The 20,775-nt window shown below is 46.3% G+C and overlaps 1 protein-coding gene across 1 annotated transcript in view; it reads left to right on the top strand.

Moving 5' to 3' along the window:
- ALPK2 (alpha kinase 2) overlaps positions 1 to 20,775 on the top strand; it is a 103,109-nt gene that overhangs the window by 21,962 nt on the left and 60,372 nt on the right. The window contains exon 4 of the mRNA XM_047828702.1: positions 4,789 to 6,523. Within this exon, the coding sequence (XP_047684658.1) occupies positions 4,789 to 6,523 (1,735 nt within the window). The remainder of the gene's footprint in view (positions 1 to 4,788; positions 6,524 to 20,775) is intronic.

Genomic DNA, 20,775 nt, shown 5'->3' with positions numbered 1-20,775 from the left:
ACCTCAATTAAAAAAAAAAATCCAAGCTTTTAAGCGATCATTGCAATCCCTTCTCTGAACTAAGGACTTCCACTTTCTTCAGACATGCTTTCTGCCTCTTTCCTCTCTTTCTGGGTTCCCTTCATGCATGTTGCGGGCTTGGTGGTGTCCCCTAGGTCTCTGAGATTCTGCCCACTTTTCTCCATTCTTTTTTCTTTCTGTTCTGAAGACTGGATCATCTCAATCACCTTCAAATTCATTGACTATTCTGTCTGCGCACGTCTCCTCTTGAGCTCTCTAGTGGGTAAAGACGCATGTGAAAATACAGATGATTGGATCTTATGTAACTAGTTGATAGGCTTTCAGAGTCCACATTGCACCCACTTCAGTTTCAAAGAAGATTATTGGCAATCATATGGAAAGACTATTAAAATACTGCTTCCTTTTCCAAGTATATATCTGCGTGAAGCCAGGTTTTCTTCATGTATTTCAACCAAAACGATGTATCGTATCACAATGAACGTAGAAGCAGCAGCTGGTTTTTAAGCCAGATGTTAGATGTGTGAACAAATGTAAAGCAATGCCACTCTTAGGAAATGTTACTTTGTTTTAGAAAAATATGGGTATTTTCATAAATATATGTTATTTATGCTCACGTAATGTTTGTTTTTTGTTATTTAAAAAACTTTTTATTTTAGAGACAGAGGGTACAAGTGGGGGAGAGGGGCAGAGGCAGAGAGAGAGAGAGAGAGAGAGAGAGAGAGAGAGAATCCCAAGCAGGCTCCACACTCAGCACAGAGCCTGATGAGGGGCTCGATCCTGTGACCCTGGGATCATGACCTGAGCTGAAATCAAGAGTCAGATGCCCAATTGACTGAGCCACCCAGGCGCCCCTATTTTTGTTATTTTTAAATGAATAAATGTTTTCAACTTTTCTCAGTTTTAATTTTAATATGGTAAATAGTGATATATAACCCCATAAACAAACATTCTTGGGAGTCCTCAATTATTTTTGAGCGTGGAAAGGAGTCGTGCCGTCATAATATTTAAGAACCTCTGGTCTAGACCAACCCAGGGGGTTCAAGCCCAGAGGAAGCCCCACCCACTTAAGGTTACATGTACCTCTTTTTCTTTAATATGGAAATGAGTAATTTAGAAAGAACAAAGAGTATTCCAGCAAGTAGAGTCATTCTGGCAAGACTTTCACAGCAAGTCAGGAATGTTGCTGCTTCCTTCGGCCAAAAGGAAAGACAGTCAAGAAGGGAACGCAATGAATTGTTCAGGGAATTTCTTCCGGGATGTTTTTGCATTCCTGTCAAATCACTGTGGGGCACACAGGTCACTCTGCCAGCATCTTGCAAAGATTCTAAAGCCCAGTCCTACTCACACCGTTTCAGCTGCTGTCACCGAAGTCCCCTCCTTGGAGCTTCTCTTGCTCTTCTAGTCTCCACGGAGCAACTTAGCCCAGAAGTGACCGACAAGGTTCTCGCAGAAATTCGATTGTTTCCCCTAGTAGGTTTTGTTTTGTTTTGTTTTTAATGTTTATTTATTTATTTTGGTGGGGGTGAGGCAGGGAAGAGAGAGAGAGAGAGAGAGAGAGAGAGAGAGAGAGAGAGAATCCCAAGCAGGCTCCATGACCAACATAGAACCCAACACGGGGCTAGATCTCACGAACCCTGAGATTGTGACCTGAGCTGAAATCAAGAGTCAGATGCTTCACTGACTGAGCTGCCCAGGTGCTCCCTCCTTTACTGCTTTCTTACCTGGTCCTTTGATCTCTCTACCTAACTTTCTTCTCTGCCTTTCTGTTTTTTTCCACACGAGTCCTGGTACTTTCAGGGCAGGTGGTTTCTCTGGCGTAGAGATCCTGGTCTGGATAAATCAGGAAATCAACCCAACTACTTAGAATTTTCCAGTAGCCCATGGTACTGTTTGATGCTCCTTGTAAGTTCCTAGCTGAGGCCAGGTCTCCCAGAACTACTGGAAAAGAGGCGTGTAGGCAGTGGTATAGGCCATGTGGAGCTCAGGCAGAGGCCCCTTTCTCTTTGTTCAGCCTTAATTTGGCTTAAATGAAGAGACCCAAGCATAAGTGATGAGGATGTCTCCAAGGGCAGACCAAGGACAATTTGTAGCAGAATGTATTTGGGACCTTAAAATTTTTTTTTAATGTTTATTTACTTTAAAAGAGAGAGAGAGAGCACAGGCGGGGCAGAGAGAGAGGGAGACACAGAATCGAAGGCAGGCTCCAGGCTCTGAGCTGTCAGCACAGAGCCCAATGTAGGGCTCAAACTCACAAGCCATGAGATCATGACCTGAGCTGAAGTCGGATGCTCAACTGACTGAGCCACCCAGGCCCCTGTATTTGGGATCTTTAAAAGAAGATTCTCAGGACTTTTACCCACAGATTCTGATTCAAGAATTTTCAATAGAGTTTCCTGGTGATTCTTCTGCACAGTTCTTGAGAACCAGAGGTAATCTGGTCTTAGCACGTTCACATCCTTTTTTTTTTTTTTTTTAATTGAGTTATATTTGACACACAGCGTTGTGTATGTTTTAAGGTGTACTGCATATTGATTTGATGCATTTATATTGCAATATCACTGCCAGAGTAGCGTTAGCTAATACCTCTATCACATCACATGATTATCATTTTAGCACTTTTATATTATTTTTTAAAGTTTATTTATTTTGAGAGAGAGGGGGAGGAAAAGGGCCAGAGAGAGAGGGCGAGAGAGAATCCCAAGCAGGTTCCTCACCGTCCACATGGAACTGGAACTCATGAACCTGTGAGACCATGACCTGAGCCGCAATCAAGATTTGGACACTTGGGGCACCTGGGTGGCTCAGTCGGTTAAGTGGCCGACTTCGGCTCAGCTCATGATCTCGTGGTTCATGGGTTTGAGCCCCGCGTCGGGCTCTGTGCTGACAGCTCAGAGCCTGGAGCCTGCTTTGGATTCTGTGTCTTCCTCCCTCTCTGGCCCTCCCCACTTACGCTCTCTCTCTCTCTCTCTCTCTCTCTCAAAAATAAATAAACATAAAAAATTAAAAAAAAAAGAGTTGGACACTTAACCGACTGAGCCCCCCCAGGCGCCCCAGAGCTTCTACATTCTTAGCATATATGTAGCATAAAGTTTCTGCTTTACGAAGCCCCTTCACATTGATTTTCTCATTTGAATCTCAGAATGACCTCGTGAAGTATACAGGAGCAGCAGGTGTTGTTGCCTCTAGAAAGTGACCCTAACTTTCAGTCTCCCGGTGTTGTTGCCCAGGGCAAATCTGAATATCAGCTGTGGGTCCAGCTTGGTGACCCTCAGCCACCCCCGTGTGGCTTCTACTTGGGAACCGGATTACAAAAAAGGGCAAGATATTAAGAAAATTGGAATTAGTGTATGGTGTTTTGAAAATGAGGCGTATGTGAGCACACGCGACTATGGAGGGCTTATGAGCACATGTGAGCTTAGGGAGACAGAGGGGTGCCTTCGGTGAGAAGGAGAATAAGGAAGACGGTGTGCCATCCGGTGTCTAACACTGATCCTTCTGGGTTAGATGTGTGTGCATATTTTACACAGATCAGGCAATAAGTATCTAAACATCACTTCTAATTCTGAGCCAACCCACAGCTCCCGCCTTCTGGAAATGCTCATTTACTTCTGCGCCGGATAATGCAGAGTGAGGCCAGCAATGTTACAGCTACCCTGAGATCAAATGAGATCTGTGAGTGCAAATTATAAAGCCAGTGCAACAGGCTTTTCCTGGGACTGCAGAGCCCGGAGAAAGGCCCTAGCAGGAGAGGTCAGCAAAGCCTGTTAGGTTCAAGGTTCCATGGAGCTCCAGTCAGTAAAGGGAGGGGACACAGGAGCACCGTCCCTCCTGGAGCAGGGAGAGCAGGCTCAACATGATCCAGGAGTCAAGTTTGTCCCTGCTGGGCCAAAGCCAAGCACCTGGCTTGGTCTGTGTAAGTCAGGATGGCATGTGGGCATGGGTTTCTGGCCAGGGGGTACATGGGTCATGGTTTTAGACCCCATAGTCATGTAAAATGAAGAGGAAAGGGCACATTCTTCCTACACATCATCCCAGTGTGGCGTCTTTATAGCCTCCTGGCAAGAACCATGCTTTCTTAGGGGCGCCTGGGTAGCTTCGTCGGGTGGGCGTCCGACTTCGGCTCGGGTCATGATCTCGCGGTTCGTGAGTTCGAGCCCCGCGTCGGGCTCTGGGCTGACAGCTCGGAGTCTGGAGCCTGCTTTGGATTCTCTGTCTCCCTCTCTCTCTCTGCTCCTCCCCTGGAGTCTCACGCTGTCTCTCTCAAAAATAAATAAAGATTAAAAAAAAAATTAAAAAAAAAAAAAGAACCATGCCTTCTTAGCATGGTGTTAAAAACAGTTACTGCTTATGCTGTCCACTGCCTGAGGTCGAATACTCCAGTTACTTGTGTACAATGTCTCACTCCAGAAAATAATGCTTTTTCAAATTCCTATAGTGTAAAAAGGACTCAAAACAAAAGGAGAGAAGGAGAAACTAGAGTGTGAGATGTTTCCCCATTCGTCTGAATAATTGTCATCATTTTTCAAGTTGGGGTAAGACTGGGGAAGGTCTTAACGGAAAATGCCGGGCTTCCTGGATTCTCAGCTCCAGGGCAGCTGGGACTCAGAAGCTGGCTGACTCTGACCACAAGCCCCTTTCCAGGGAGATCACAGATCTCCTTGAGTGTGCAGCAAAAAACCATGGTCATTTTCTGTGCCATGATGTGAGGAATGTTGGCATGCCCATCCAAACACGGCCAACTTACCAAGTGTGTTTTCTTCATCCTAGCTGTACCCCAGGTGACACCGCTGTTTATCAAATCTCTGCTAAAAACTGTTCTGGAATGATCTGCTGTTCTGCTTCCATTGAAGTCAAGTGCTCAGCAGAGAACCCACAGCTCTCCCCTAACCCCAAAGATGGCGGGGACACGGGTTGGAAACACGCAACAGAGTCAAGCATGCAGGAAGAAGCAAACCAGCTTGATGAGAAAGAACATCCTCGTAGGGGCGAAGAAAGTGTCCCCTCAGGTAGTCCCACGTCAGCTGACTCCGCGTCCTCCACATTCGGCTGTTCAAGCTCTCTCCGGTTATTGGCCAATAATGACACTGGTGCCTCCGGTTCTGAAAATCCCTTGGATGTTAAAGGAGCAAGGCGAACCGAAGAGGCTCGTGATCCGGATAGCACGGAGGAAGTTGCGGATGGGTGGCTTTTTTCTAAATCAAGTAGTATTCCCGATAAGCAACATGTGTATTGCCACAGGGCAGTGCATTCCAAAGGATCAAGGCCAGTGGATGGGGCCTTAAACAGTGATGACCCTCATGAGGACGTCTTCAAGTCTGGTCATCCGAATCCCAGAGTGCAGAAATACATTAGCTTCAGCCTACCGCTGTCGGTGGCGGCCACATCCGATGGCCCAGGTGACAGGGCCACGATTCAGCAGCAAGGCAGCCCACAGGTGTCCAGCGAAGACTCTGACAGCGACTATGAACTTTGCCCAGAGATAACCCTAACCTGCACCGAGGAGTTTTCAGATGATGACCTAGAGTATCTGGAATGTTCCGACGTTATGACGGATTACTCTAATGCAGTTTGGCAAAGGGACCTGCAGGGGACTGGGCAGGTTTTTTTATTAGAAAGCAACGACGAAGAGATGGAATTCGGGTCGTGTGGCCTGGGTGGGCGTGAGCATTTCCTCAGTGAAATGGGTTGTGGGCCTCGGGTGTCAGATGACATGGGGCCTATGGATGCCACCAGTGGCTTCTGCGGTAATCACTCACAACCCCAAGAAGTAGGGGTGAGGAGCAGCCAAGCCTCCACCCACAGTCCCTCATCCCTGCAAACGGGGATGATTCTGACCTTGGGGCCTCACCGGGATGTAACGTCTACAGTGACAGACCAGGCGAGATGTAAACTACCCACTGCTTCTGAGGCTGCTGAAAATGATTATCCAGGAATTCGAAGAGAAACCAGAGACAGCCACCAAGCAGGAGAGGAATTCACCAGTGACAATCTGCTAAACATGGATAAAGCGGTGACAGAGACGGCGATGAAGCGTCTGTCTGGTGAGTTAGAAAACTCAGGGGTGGACCAGTGGTTGGAGATTGCAGCCGAGAAAAAAGTAGGGGACGAGGTTTCATTGAGCAAGAAGGGCTCCAAGATACCTGCCGGGGTGAGGCGGCCAGAAACCAAAGGAGAACCCAAGAAGCTGAGCCCCAACTTGAAAGAAAGCACAACAGAGGCCACCCTTAATCTCCTCTATCCCAAAGAGCCTGTTAAGCGCCCATTAGCCCAGAGTGATAAAAGAGACGGTCCTCATGCCAAAGCAGAAGCTGTTGATTGGAATTCCCAGTTCCGTGCAGGAGAATGTGCCGTTCCAGCCCAAGCAGAGCAAGAAGCAAAGACCCTGCGAATTCCCCTGGGCCCACCCCCCCAAGGAGGGAACTCAAACTTCGAGGGAGAAGGGGTGTTGGTCGGTACCCTATTTGAGACAAGCGGGGTTCCAGACGGCAGTGCTCATCCTCAGGTAAGACTCCTCTTTTTAAAAATTACTAGATGAAAGGTATTTGTGTGTGCGTGCGTGTGTGTGTGTGTGTGTGTGTGTGTGTGTGGGTTTCTCTTCATTTCATATTATGATCGCCGTACCACGATGTAAATCACAAGAAGTCTCCCAGCACCATTAGGGTATTTGTGAATGACAGCTGCTGCTGGTAAGAAGGAGATCTGGTTTTGAAAAAAGGCCCAAATAAACCCTAAGCCACCCTAATTATAGCAAAAGACAGATAGAAGCAAGAGGCACTAATGGGATTCTGGACAGCTGGAAAAAGAAATTTGATATTTTGTCTACTGCATGTGTCTCACCAGGCAATGTCCCTTTTCAGAAAGTTTTGCAAGCAAATGTTTTGGGTGTAGACTTTAAAAGGAAAAAAAAAAAAACTCGCCTGAGTCAGTTTTCGGGAGCACTTTAAAAATGTGAAGTGCTCGTTGGAATCAGAATTCCTAGTAAAATGAGAGGTTTCGGTGGTCTAAATGATTTGTAGAATTCACTTAGTGGTGCTGGGAAAAGTAGACAGAATTGGTTTTCTGTGCCGAAAAATCAAAAGTAGATTTTCGAACCAATGTTTGTTTTGTTTTCCTGAGATCACAAATACAAAAGAGGCTAAGAAAATACTGCCTGGAAGTAAATTTGTTTTACTCTATTCCTGATTGGGTTCGGGGGGGGGGTGTATTTGAAAGAGATGGAATTAAATTCATGGCAATAATCAATGCACAAAAGACATTGTGCTTGATATATGAATTTATTTCTTGTATTTTTCATTTTAAAGGGTCCCAAATGGGCTTTGAACTAATGCTGTACCCTGGCCAAGATTTTATTTTTGTAAATAACTACCTAAGACAAGTTATTAATCAGTTATTTTTACCATCCATTTGACTATGTTCTCCCCCCACCCCCAACTTCATAGTTTAGGAACCTAGTATTGTTTTTATAGATCAGGCATTCTCCCAAGAAAATGAAATATTCCCAAATGCATTCAGTTACTGAACTCTGTGAAAAAGTAAGCATGTAATACATCGGTTTCTAAAGACCTAGTCCTAAAATAGCCAATCAAAAAATCTCCAGATCTGAGGTAGCTTTTTCCTGACCAAATCATTCTGCCCCACTGGCCAAACTCTGTCACATAAAAGTCATGTTTATACTTTATGCAGGAGAGCCAGCTTTATACTATTTGGTTGTTAAAAAAAAATTTTTTTAATGTTTATTTTTGAGACAGAGAAAGAGCATGAGCAGGGGAGAGGCAGAGAGAGAGAGAGAGAGAGAGAGAGAGAGAGAGAGAGAGAATCCCAAGCAGGCTCCAGGCTCTGAGCTGTCAGCACAGAGCCCGACGCGGGGGGGGGGTCGAAGCCACAAACCGTGAGATCATGACCTGAGCTGAAGTCGGAGGCTTAACCGACTGAGCCACCCAGGCGCCCCTCCTATGTGGTTGTTGCGCATACCGCTGGGGTGATCGCACGCCAATGAGCACAGATGCATACCCAGGATAAGTTTATGGACGTGGGTTAGCAAAATATTAATACAAAGTTAAGTTGCAGTATTAATTTTTTCATGTCAATAAACATAGCGTTTCCTTTTCTAGTCATCAGATGCTCTTCCTGGCTCAGATAAGCACCTTTTTACAACTGTTCATCCACATCGAGCATTTTCTTGGGCAAATTACCTTGACTATTAAAAGTTCGGGGTGGGGGGAGGGGGTAAAGCAGCCAACGAGGAGCAGGTGGAGAGGAAGAGGAGAGTGACAAAGTTAGTTTTAGACCCACCACTGGGGGAGGCAAGTTCTAGCTTCCTCACCTGCCAACAAGGAGGGGAGGCTAAGGAAGGAGCCCCCTTTGTCATTTTCGGCTTGTGCCCCTAACTGCAATCTGAGACCAGAGTCTTGGGGACGGCAAGCCCAACGCCGCTAAATAACACGGGCCATCTCCGGGACCACAGTCGACGGTCTCATGCACATCCTTGTGGCCACCAGAGTTCTTGTGGGACCCTTGCTTCTGCACTCACACGCACTCACCGCTCCTGCTTTCGGCTCGAGGTCTGAAGGTGCGTCCTGTGTTTTGTGGCATGGCTAAGTGACTCTCCAGAAAGCTTGCCCCGTGCGGGTAGGAGGGCTGTTCTCACTTTGCTGTGCCCAGTAGCAGAGCTGGCCTGTCACTCAAGGGCAGCCAGAAGCGTGAGTGGAAGTTGTGTATTCAAGAGTAGTTCTGTGCAGCCCCAAGTTAGAAATAGGACTGGGGCGCCTGGCGGGGGGGTGGGGCTCTGTCGGTTAAGTGTCTGACTCTTTGTGTTCCGTTCAGGTCATGATCTCACAGTTCAAGGGATCGAGTCCTGCGTGGGGCTCTGCCCTGACAGCGTGGAGCTTGCTTGGGATTCTCTCCCCGCCCCCCCCCCCCGGCCCCTCCCTCCCCTTAAAAATAAATAAATAAGGATACCAGGGTGGCTCAGTTGGTTAAGCACCCGACTTTGACTCAGGTCATGATCTCACAGTCGTGGGTTCGAGCCCCACATCCGGCTCTGTGCTGACAGCTCAGAGCCTGGAGCCTGCTCCAGATTCCGTGCCTCCCTCTCTCTCTGCCCCTCCCCCACTCACACTCTGTCTCTCTCGCTCGCTCTCTCTCAAAAATAAACATTAAAGTACATAAATACATAGATAAATATTTTTTTAAAAAAAGAGAGAGAGAAAGAAATAGTACCTCTGTATCTGTGGCATTTTTTTTTTTTTTCCTTAACAAAAAGTGGGGAGGGGCGCCTGGGTGGCTCAGTCGGTTGAACGTCTGACTTTGGCTCAGGTCACCATCTCCCGGTCTGTGAGTTCGAGCCCCACGTCGGGCTCTGTGCTGACAGCTCAGAGCCTGGAGCCTGCTTCAGATTCTGTGTCTCCCTCTCTCTCTGCCCCTCTGCCACTCGTGCTCTGTCTGTTGCTCTCAAAGACTAAATAAACATTAAAAAAATAAAAAAATAAAAAAAAAAGAAAAGTGGGGAAATGCTACAGGGACTGTGGCACAGTGAATGCCCATTTTTTGACCCATGCAAAAAGTCAGTAGTCTCACTGTGGAAGAGGCCCATGTTTCTTACATGCAAATACAATATAGCCAAGTTTCCACCAAAGGCCTAAATATCACTGCCAATGTGACGCAAAAGCATGAGAAGGTCACTAGGAGCTAAATCAAACTTGTTAAAATACCACAAAAAAAAAAATTGGTGAATCTTTCTATAACTAAGACAAAAAGACATTTGAGACATTTATTCTCAGACAACTGAAGCTTGCGGGAACTTGAAATTTGAAATGTTAGAAATCCTTGGTTGGGGGTAATGTTACTAAATCTGCCCACTCTTGACTCTTGCCTGATTCACTTACCTTGAGGTGTCTTTTTTTTTCCTTTCTTTCTTGTTTTTGGAGGGGGGAGAGACAATGACCATCAGCTTATCGTTTAGCGGTTTCTCTTCATCTGTAGATTGCTTTTAGCAGTTCTGAGGAAAATCCCAGACCTCTCATTCTGCTGTGTTCTAAGAACAAGGCTATATTGTAGAATATCTCCTACCTAAGCGAGTGGACTTATTTCTCATCTGCCTTTTCTGCTTTTACAGTGCAAGGCCATTCCGATTTGTCTTGAAGTAGTGTTTACCCAGGCTAGGATTGGAGAGCCCCCAGTTTCTCTACAGTTATGGAAGATTCCAAAGTTAATCCCAGTTGGGGAGTGGAAAGCAGAGAGGGTACCCCAGGCTAACTTGAATCGTCTTCAAGGGTCACACGGCCAACCCCTCACCTTGGTTTTGCTTTTGGTTTTATGATCCAGCTCAGAGGCAAGTCTTGACGCCCTGCCCGTCTTAAGTTTCCTTGTAACCACCCGGCGGTAAGATCGCCCTGGCTCTTGAGTCAGAAGTGCTGTGTCTGTCTTTCTGCATCGCTGCCCAGCTTCACGCTAGAGAGATTTGCATTTCTCTTTGGGGCGATGGGATCTGAAGAGTACAGTATGAAAGTGGAATCTTAGGTGTTGAGAGTTAAGAATCTTCCTGATCGGGAATCAGCACTAAGCACACAAGGTGGTGAGCTCCTTGATGGCAGGGAGTTTGGTCACTGTATTTTGTTCACTGATCTATCCCAAGTCCTGGGAATGGTGCTGGCCACACAGTAGGCACTCAATAATTGAAAGAACAAGCAGCCATACGGAACTAGACTTAATTCCATTGATTCCATAAAGATCGTTGGTCTCAACCACTTTACGGCCTTTGGTGTTCATTCTTTGGTTCCCTTCACGTACCAATTCTCCAAATCACTTCCCATTTGCTTCCCATTGCTTTTTTTGGCCCTGGGAATCGATTACTTTGTACTAAACTGTAAACACCTTGCACTTGGGTTCCCTTGTGAATGCTGGAGATTCACATATAACCTTGGTCTCATCGGTGCCTTGTTAGCTTTTACAGATTGCTGATTAGACCCAGGAAGACCTTACCACATCCCCCTAGCATTCAAGACCCTCTGCCATATTGCTCCCATCCACCTCTGAGCGGCGAAGTGGACAAACACGCCGCTTTCTTCAGCGGGTAAATGAAGCCTTCTCCCAGACATGCAGTGTTTTCTTCTGTCTTCTTGCCTGGAAATAGCCTCGCTCGGCTTGTTGCCAGCTCAGTTCCTCTCATCTTGCGAGGCCAACATCCTGCAAACTGCTTCAAGTTGCCTTCCCTGCCCCCACCCCGAAGCACAGTCCTCATCCCTAACTGTGACTTCTCCTTCCATTCTTGCTCTCATCCTCCGTGTCATGCAGTGGACTCTGCGTTTGGGTCCTCTACTATTGCTTTCTGGCCCTGTGACCTTGGGAAAAACTCCCGAAGCTCTCCCAGACCCAATTTCCTCATCTAAAACAGAAAACAGAAATCATAATAACAATCATGATAATAGTGCCTCGTAGAGTGTTACGAAGATTAAAGTCTTGAACATGAAACGCGGATCGCAGTACCTCTTATGCTGTTAGCATTTAATGAGCATTATCGTTTTTATTTTGTTTATTATTTTGCTTTTTTTTACAAAGATTTTGGTTTTTGTTTTAAATTTTTTTTTCCAACGTTTATTTATTTTTTGGGGGACAGAGAGAGACAGAGCATGAACGGGGGAGGGGCAGAGAGAGGGAGACACAGAATCGAAAACAGGCTCCAGGCTCTGAGCCATCAGCCCAGAGCCTGACGCGGGGCTCGAACTCACGGACCGCGAGATGGTGACCTGGCTGAAGTCGGACGCTTAACCGACTGCGCCACCCAGGCGCCCCTCCAAAGATTTTGTTTTTAAGTAATCTCTGCATCCAATGTGGGGCTTGAACTCACAACCCCAAGATCAAGAGTCACACGTTCTACCAACCGAACCAGTCAGGTGCCCCTTTTATTTACCTTCTTAATACTTCTGTCCTTTCCCCCCATATTGAAAGCATATCAAGGGCTGGCTGGAAGTGATTTTATACCTTTTTAAAAAATATTTACTTATTTTTGAGAGAGAGAGCAAGTGTGCGAGTGGGGGAGGGGCAGAGAGAGAGAGAGAGAGAGAGAGAGAGAGGGAGACAGGATCTGAAGCCGGCTCTGTGCAGACAGCAGAGAGCCCGATGTAGGGCTCTGACCCACAGACTGTGAGATCGTGACCTGTGCCGACATCGGATGCTTACCCAAGTGCCCAGGGTAAGCCAGGTGCCCCTATGCCTTTTTTTAACTGAAATCTTCCTTGAGATAATGGTAGGTGCACACACACGGTTGTAAGAAACAACATGGAGAGAAGGCTGTGCACTTTACTTTGCCCAGGTTCCCCCCGATGGTAACATTTTGTAAAACTGTAGCATAATATCAAAACTAAGATACTGATATTGATACTATCTAGTGATCTTATTCAGATTTTCTCAGTTTTACTTGTGTGTGAGTGTAGTCATGAAAATCTATTGAAATTTATCACCGGTGTGGGCTCGTGTGGTAACTGTTAGGAAACTTCATGCTCATCTGAGTTCAGCTTGGTAGCTAAGCAGGTGGTGCAGGGATGACACAGTATATGACAGCTTGAAATGTGCGTGGCCATCCGGTGATAGGCAGGACACATAGCCCTCCAATAATTTTTTTTGCTTTTTTTTTTAGCGTAGGAAAATAGATAATCTCAACCTCCTTGTAATATAGTTTTCATACCTGGGATAGAGCAACCCGAAATTTAAATTCATCTGCATAATAAAATGCATTTATTCCCCCGCCCCCCCCCTCCCCCCGCCAATAACAACTGTTAAAACAGACTCCAGAAAGCCAGCTCTCTGCGGACGACAGGAAGGCAGACGTTTATAACTGCTCATCTCTTAGCACGTGGCAGTCAGGCCTCTCGTCAGCATGACTCCATGGCTGACCCAGCAAATAACACAAACATTTATTTTTTTGTTGTGTTTTTAACATTTGTTTATTCTTGGGAGACAGAGAGAGAGCACGAGCAGAGGAGGGACAGAGAGAGAGGGAGACACAGAATCCGACGCAGGCTCTGAGCCATCAGTACAGAGCCCGACGCGGGGCTCCAACCCACTAACCGGGAGATCATGACCTGAGCCGAGGTCGGACGCTCAACCGACTGAGCCACCCGGGAGCCCCGAACATTTGTTTTGTTCTTCATCACAAAGTCCACTGTGCCATTTCTGCCAAATACCATCACTGCCGTGCACCTGCAGGTCAGCTAATGCCCGTACTCAGTCATTGTTAAATAATCAATGGAAAGTCATTACAGCCTTGTTGCTCACAGTGCAGCCTGCGGACCAGCTTGTCAAAGTGCAGAATCTCAGACCCTGCCCGGCCTTGCCAAACCAGGATCTGCATTTTAACCGGATTCCTGGGTGATTCCTATACACACAGAAGTTCCAGAAGCCCTGGTCTACAGAGAGGAGCTCTTTCTCAGAAAAAAACCCAGGGTGCCTGGGTGGCTCAGCTGGTTAAGCGTCCAATTTTTGATTTCTGCTCAGGTCATGATCTCACGGTGCCTGAGTTCAAGCCCCACGTCAGAGCCTGCTTGGGATTCCCTCTTCTCTCCCTCTATGCCCCTCCCCTGCTCCTGCTCTCTATCTCAAAATAAATAAATAAATAAACTTAAAGAAAAGAAAAGACCCTCAAGCAGTGGTCTGGCTGACTGGCTACACATGACGTCACCTGGGACCTAAACATCCTGTTTCCTGAGTTCAGGTCTCAGAGATATGGAGGTAATTTGGTCTAGGTGTGGCTTGGCATTGGGGGTTTTAAAAGCTCCCAGGTGATTCTCTGTGCTGCCACATTTGAGAGTCTTGGCTGGGCTTTGGACCTTCCCTGCTATTTGCTCGAAGTACAGATGCCTAAGCCCGACCCCCAGAAGTCCTGAGCTCAGTGAGTCTAGGGTAGTAGGGCTCAGGCTTATAGACTTGGAGGCCTTAGTGGAAGGGTCCCCCGGGAGGTTCCAGGCTGAAGACCCACAGAGCAGAGCCACAGGGAGCTAAAGGTTGCACACCTCATGAAAGTGCTCTCTCAGGGATTTCTGGAGCCCTTTGCCCCTGACTTCCCCCAATCTTAGCTGAAGAACAAAGCGCCAGGTTATTGAGTGCTGTGTCTCAAACAGGCCGTGGGTATTCTCCACAGTCTCAGATGTCGCTGCTCTGGGTGCAATATATGTATTCCCGAAACCCCCCATATTCTGCAAAATCACACCCTTTAAATTGTCAGGGCTCCTGAGAAAAGCAGCATTCCTCACAGGTCCCTTCATAAACAGGTCATTTTAAAGCCAGAACCAAAAGCAAAAAAAAAAAAAAAGGTGCTTTTGAACCAGGAAGTTCACTTGGACTGTGCAGGGAGGCAGCTCAGGTTAGCCAATGGTTGCCATGGTACATATTAAAAATATACAAGATAACTGAGTGGAAATGCTGGCAGCCCTTTAGTTAGGCAAGTCAGAGGGTGCTGAGGCAGCAGGGACAGAATTGGGTCTCTGGCCAGCATGGCTGCTGTGGAGCTGGGCCTGGGGGTGAGGGAGGGGTGGGGAGCTGGGCCTGGGGTGGGGGAGGGGTGGGGAGCTGGGCCTGGGGTGGGGGAGGGGTGGGGAGCTGGGCCTGGGGGGTGGGGGAGGGGTGGGGAGCTGGGCCTGGGGGGTGGGGGAGGGGTGGGGAGCTGGGCCTGGGGTGGGGGGAGCTGGGCCTGGGGGGTGGGGGAGGGGTGGGGAGCTGGGCCTGGGGGGTGGGGGGAGCTGGGCCTGGGGGTGCACGATGCCCTCAGACACACAGGTCTAGAGTGCATGTCTCAGGAGAGAGGAACTACAGGACACACGTCATTTTTTATTTTATGCAAAGAGGCCTTCAGAGAGTCTGCTGCCAATGCAAAAATTGAGCTGAAGGCCCTTCCCTTTCCTGCTCAAGATTCTATACTTTACTGCAGCTACTCAGGGCCCCCTGGCCTAGGAGAAAATCACATATGAATGCATCTGCATTATACTGACCTCATTCCCCTACTAACCCATCTCAGACAGATAACTCATTGTAGATCCTGCGCACAGGGACCCCCCCCCCCCCCCGCCGCCCAGGGGCTGAAGGCCTCCTTCTCAGGGGCTCAGAGCAGTGCAAAAGGAGGGCCTGGATTATTTGCACTGGAATCATTCGCTAAGGTGCATGTTTAAGAACACAGATCTCTAGGGGCACCTGGGGGGCTCAGTGGGTTAACCGCCCGACTCTTGTTGGTTTCAGCTCAGGTCAGGATCTCAAGCCCCACATCTGGGCTGTTGGCGCAGAGCCTGCTTGGGATCCTCTCTCTTTCTCTCTCTACCCCTCCCCCCCCTCACGTTCTCTCTGTCTCTCTCAAAACGAATAAACATTAAAACAATTACAGATCTCTACATTTTACCCCCCGGCTTGTTGAATCTGCCCTGTAACAAGAGGTCTGGGTGGCCCTCGTGGGCAGTAAAACTCCAACCACGGGCGTAATTAGACCAAGATCTAGCGTGAATACTACCGCTTGAGGTGTTCCCGTAAAGAATCACAGGATTTTGGAAGCAACAGGAAGCTTGGGGCTTGTCAAGTGTAACCCCTTGGCCCTGGGGGGGGGGGGACCTCGCGATTTGGATGTCTGCTTTCTAGCGGACTCGCTGTAAACGGCTTATTCTTCACCTGTCCGCCAGCCGAAATAAATACAGATCCTGATTTATTGTAACTAATCCAAAACAGGTGCGCCATCTGCAGCTGAGTTTTATTTTAAGGAGTAGTTCGGTGACAGGAATTTGGGCGGAAGCAGTGGAGGCCAGAGACAGGAGGGTCGCTTGGCTGCCTGGGTGGGTTTGAGCCCTCCCACCGCCTTGGGTGGGAGCTGAGGGCCAGAGACATGCCTTATGGGTGATTCGGGGCTGTGACTGAAAACGAACTTGCTTCTCTGACGATGGGGCAGGAGAAACATTGGACTAACCATCGGTCTATCAATACAAATGACGAAGCTGCGGTTGTCAAAACTGGGTGGGAGCGGCCCCAGATAGATCAATAGATAAACCAAACTGAGTAGTGAGTGCAGAATCAGACCCAAGAATATATTGGAATTTGGCTTATGGTGGAAAGAGCGTCTCAAGTTTTAGGAGAGAAACAAAACCTTCGATGCTGACACAATTGGCCATTTATATGGAGAAAAAAAAAATAAGACTAGTTCATTCCAGTGGACCCCAAATGAACTCCAGATGGATCGCTCTATTAAATATATTAAGAAAAAAACCTAAACAATAAATGTCTAGAAAATATATTGGAAACCATTTTTAAGAACTTGAAAACCATAAGATCTTGGGACACAGTAAGACAGGAAGGAAAGAAGGAAGGAAGGAAGGAAGGAAGGAAGGAAGGAAGGCAGGAAGAAGGGAGGGAGGGTAGGAAGAAAAGAAAGGGAGAGAGGGAGAGAAAGAAAGGGAGAAAGAAAGGGAGAGAGAGGGAGAAAAAATAAAGAGAAAGAAAGAAAGAAAACATTGATCATTTTGTTACATCAAGTTAATTTCCATATAACAACAAAAAAATGCCATAAACAAAATTGAAGGAAGTGACATATTGGAAGAAATATGTAGGACATATATAACAGACAGAGATTAGTTTCCAAAGTATATAAAAAATATATATAACATATATATATTTAATATTTATTTATTTTTGTAATATTTATATTTATTTATATTTAATATAATATATATTTTATAAGTATATAAAATATACTTATAAGTATATTAAGTATATAAAAATATATATATAACATATATATATATATATATATATATATATATATATATATAAGTTAGGGTAAGAATAATATCCCTAACAGTTGAATTTTAAAGAAAGATAAAAGTAAATGCATATGAATTTCATAGAAGAGGAAATAAAATGGTCAGTAAACATGTGAGACATTTAACCTCTTGCGTAATTAGGAAAATATCAATTTAAAAAATATAATGTTTCTCACCCATCAGGCAAAACATTTAAAGGATGATAGATAATATCAAGGTGTTGAGATTATGGAGAAATGGGTATGTTGCCAGCAAGAGTGTAACTTGGTGATATCTTTTAAAATTAGGGCATTACCCACTAAGCGATAGTTTCGCGGCCCCAGAGAGACACGTACCATATGTGCTGCAGCATTGTTTGTCTAAGGAAACATTTGTGCAGAAACGGCTGAAGAAAAGTGTGGCCTGTTCAAATGATGGGCATCTCTAAACATAAGGTAGAGTAAGGAAGGCGTATCACAGAATGATCCACATCAAATTATTTTTGCTAAGTGTGGAAGGATCCACGCCAAAATGACAACGGTGACCCCTCCAGGAAGGGAAATAGGAAACTTGCATTCGGACGTGTGGTTGGTAATGTTATAGTTTTTAAGGAAACTATATTCACTTGGTACTTGCATTATTGAAAACTAATATTTTGGGGGTGCCCTGGGGTGGCTCAGTCGGTTAAGTGTCCGACTTTGGTCCAGGTCGTGATCTCACTGTTCATGGGTTCGAGCCCCCAGTTGGGCTCCATGCTGACAGCTCAGAGCCTGGAGCCTGCTTCGGATTCTGTGTCTCCCTCTCTCTCTCTGCCTCTCCCCTGCTTGTGCTCTCTCTATTCCTCAAAAATAAATAAAAGCATTGAAAAAAATTTAAAAAAAAAGAAAACTAATATTTTTTAAAAGGAGAATAAACTGAAGTCAAGGAATCTGTAATTTTGGTCCTGGTTCTGTCATTAACCAGCTGTATGTCCCTGAGTCATTTCTCCTTCTCCCTGGGCCTCTTCCCGTAGTTTTTCCTTAAACTAAAGGGGTTGAACATGGGGATCTGTAAGTTTCCCAGGCACGAAAGTCCTGTGAATCCCTAATTCCACATCAGCTACCAAAATAAATATCAAATAGGGTAGAAGAAAACGTGAATCTCCAGGTGAGGAACGGCTCTCTAAGCCTAAGGGGGAGAATTGATAAATCTGATGATAGAAGAATCTTGCATATTAAAAACCCCACAAACAGAATTTAAAAACAAATGAAAACTTAGAAAAGGATGTACTGGTGAGGTATTGACAAAGAAAACAGAGTAAGAAAGGGTGAACAGCTTAATCCAAATAGGCAAGGAATTGAATGGTCAATCCATAAAGAAAAATGTACAATTGCTTCATAAACTTATCAAATTACTTTCTCCCTCCTTTCACCCCTTCTTTCTTTCCCTCTTTCCTTTGTCAGTTTTGACAGACTGTTTTTAAAGTGATAATAGGGTCGCCTGGGTGGCTCAGTCGGTTAAGCGTCCGACTTCAGCCAGGTCACGATCTCGCGGTCCGGGAGTTCGAGCCCCGCGTCGGGCTCTGGGCTGATGGCTCAGAGCCTGGAGCCTGTTTCCGATTCTGTGTCTCCCTCTCTCTCTGCCCCTCCCCCGTTCATGCTCTGTCTCGCTCTGTCCCAAAAATAAATAAACGTTGGAAAAAAAATTCTTTAAAGTGATAATACCTTCAGCTGATAAGACTGTGAGGAAACAGACTTTCTCCTATACTGTTGGTGGTAGTGAAAATTGGTATCACCTTTCTGGATGGCAAATTGGCCATATTTACTGATACCTTTATTTATTTATTTTTTAATGTTTTTTTTTTTTTATTTTTTAATTTTTTTTTTTTTTTTAACGTTTATTTATTTTTGGGACAGAGAGAGACAGAGCATGAACGAGGGAGGGGCAGAGAGAGAGGGAGACATAGAATCGGAAACAGGCTCCAGGCTCCGAGCCATCAGCCCAGAGCCCGACGCGGGGCTCGAACTCACAGACCGCGAGATCGTGACCTGGCTGAAGTCGGACGCTTAACCGACTGCGCCACCCAGGCGCCCCTATTTTTTAATGTTTTATTTTATTTTTGAGACAGAGAGAAACAGCATGAGCGGGGGAGGGTCAGAGAGAGAGGGAGACACAGAATCCAAAGTAGGCTCCAGGCTCTGAGCTGTCAGCACAGAGCCCGACGTGGGACTCGAACTCACAGACGGTGAGATCGTGACCTGAGCCCAAGTCGGAAGCTCAACCGACTGAGTCACCCAGGTGCCCCGAGAGAATCTTAAGCAGGCTCTACGCTCAGGATGGACCCTGCCTCAGGGTCCAGTCCCATGACCTTGGAATCATAACCTGAGCCAAAATCAGGAGTCTGACACTTAACTGACTGAGCTACCCAGGCACCCCACTAATGCCTTTAAAATGCAAACTTTGGCCCAGTCATTAACCTAATCCAGTGATCAGAGCTATAAACACAGCTAGCCGGACAGGTTCACTGCAGCATGAAACTGTGGCAACACTCTAGATATTTTAACAGTGGTGGGGGTGGGGGCAGGAGGCTGGTTAAATACTGCAGTACAAAATCCTTCGGAACACAACGCAGCCATTAAAAATCATACCTTGATAGGCACCTGGGTGGCTTAGTCGGTTAAGGGTCTGACTTAGGCTCAGGTCAAGATCTCCTGGTTCATGAGTTCCAGCCCCGCATCAGGCTCTGTGCTGACACCTCAGAGCTTGGAGACTGCCTCAGATTCTCTGTCTCTCTCTCTCTCTGCCCCTCCTCCACTCGTTCTCTGTCTCTCAAAAATAAATAAACATTAAAAAAAAATCATACTTCGGAAACATTTGATATGAGAAAATGCTCATAAACAAATGACAAAGCATTATACCCGTAGTCTCTTCCCTTGAAAAATTTGGCTTCATGAGAGAAAGATCCAGCTCTTCACCTGTGGTCCCATGGACCCCAAGTTAAACCCCTGGTCGATCTTTTGTTTGACACCTTTACGTCTCACTGCAGTTCTAGCATAAACGAGCTCGTCTCAAAATCACTCATTCAGCTCTTACCTAAGGGAACTGACAAAAACTGGTGACTTTTGAGTGGAAATAGCCTCTGTTCTCTTCTTTTAGCTACTGTACAGTATCAGTAAGCTCCGTTCCATTTTTCTTGAAAAATAGTGTATATAATAATACTACAACTTTCCTAAATCCCTTTAGAGACTGCCCCAAATCTAGCAGGAGAACCTTTCTCTTTGATCAGTGAATGTGGAAGCTAAAAGTTAGACACTGAATAAAGGTCCCATGAACATCCACGGGGCCTACACATGAGTTAATATTATTAAAAATAGAACTGGGGCACCTGGGTGGCTCAGTCGGTTGGGCCTCCGACTCTTGATTTTGGCTCAGGTCATGATCTCGCAGTTCGTGGGATTGAGCCCTGTGTTAGGCTCCAAGCTGACAGCGCTGAGCCTGCTTGGGATTCTCTCTCTCTCTCTCTCTCTCTCTCTCTCTCTCTCTCTCTTTCTCTCTCTCTCAAAATAAATAAATAAACATTAACAAAAAAATAGAACCAATTAATATGGGCAAAATCCCCTTTTTTACCATTTTCCTGGAATCATATATTGTGAGACTGTATTATGTGAGATGTCAGGTTTCCCCAGAAGGAGAGCTGCTCTGTGATGGAAAGCAAGGGGTCATGACTGAACGTTGTGCCCCCTCTCCCACATCCAGTGTTAAAGCCCTAACTCCCAGAGTGTTGGTATTCAGAGGTGAGCCTTTAGGAGGTGATTAGGTTTGGACAAAATCATGAGGTGGAACCCCCATGATGGGATTAGTGTCCTCATTGGAAGAGGAAGAGAGACCACAGCTGGCTCTCCCTCCCCTTCCCCCTCACTGTGTGTGTCTCCTCCTCCCTCCCCATCTCTCTCTTCCCCTCTGCTCCCTCCCTCCCTCTTTCTACCTCCCTCCCCCAGTTCTGTGTATG

Source organism: Prionailurus viverrinus, chromosome D3 (genome assembly GCF_022837055.1).
Source record: "Prionailurus viverrinus isolate Anna chromosome D3, UM_Priviv_1.0, whole genome shotgun sequence".
Taxonomy (NCBI): domain Eukaryota; kingdom Metazoa; phylum Chordata; class Mammalia; order Carnivora; family Felidae; genus Prionailurus; species Prionailurus viverrinus.
This window is presented reverse-complemented; position numbering and strand designations above follow the sequence as displayed.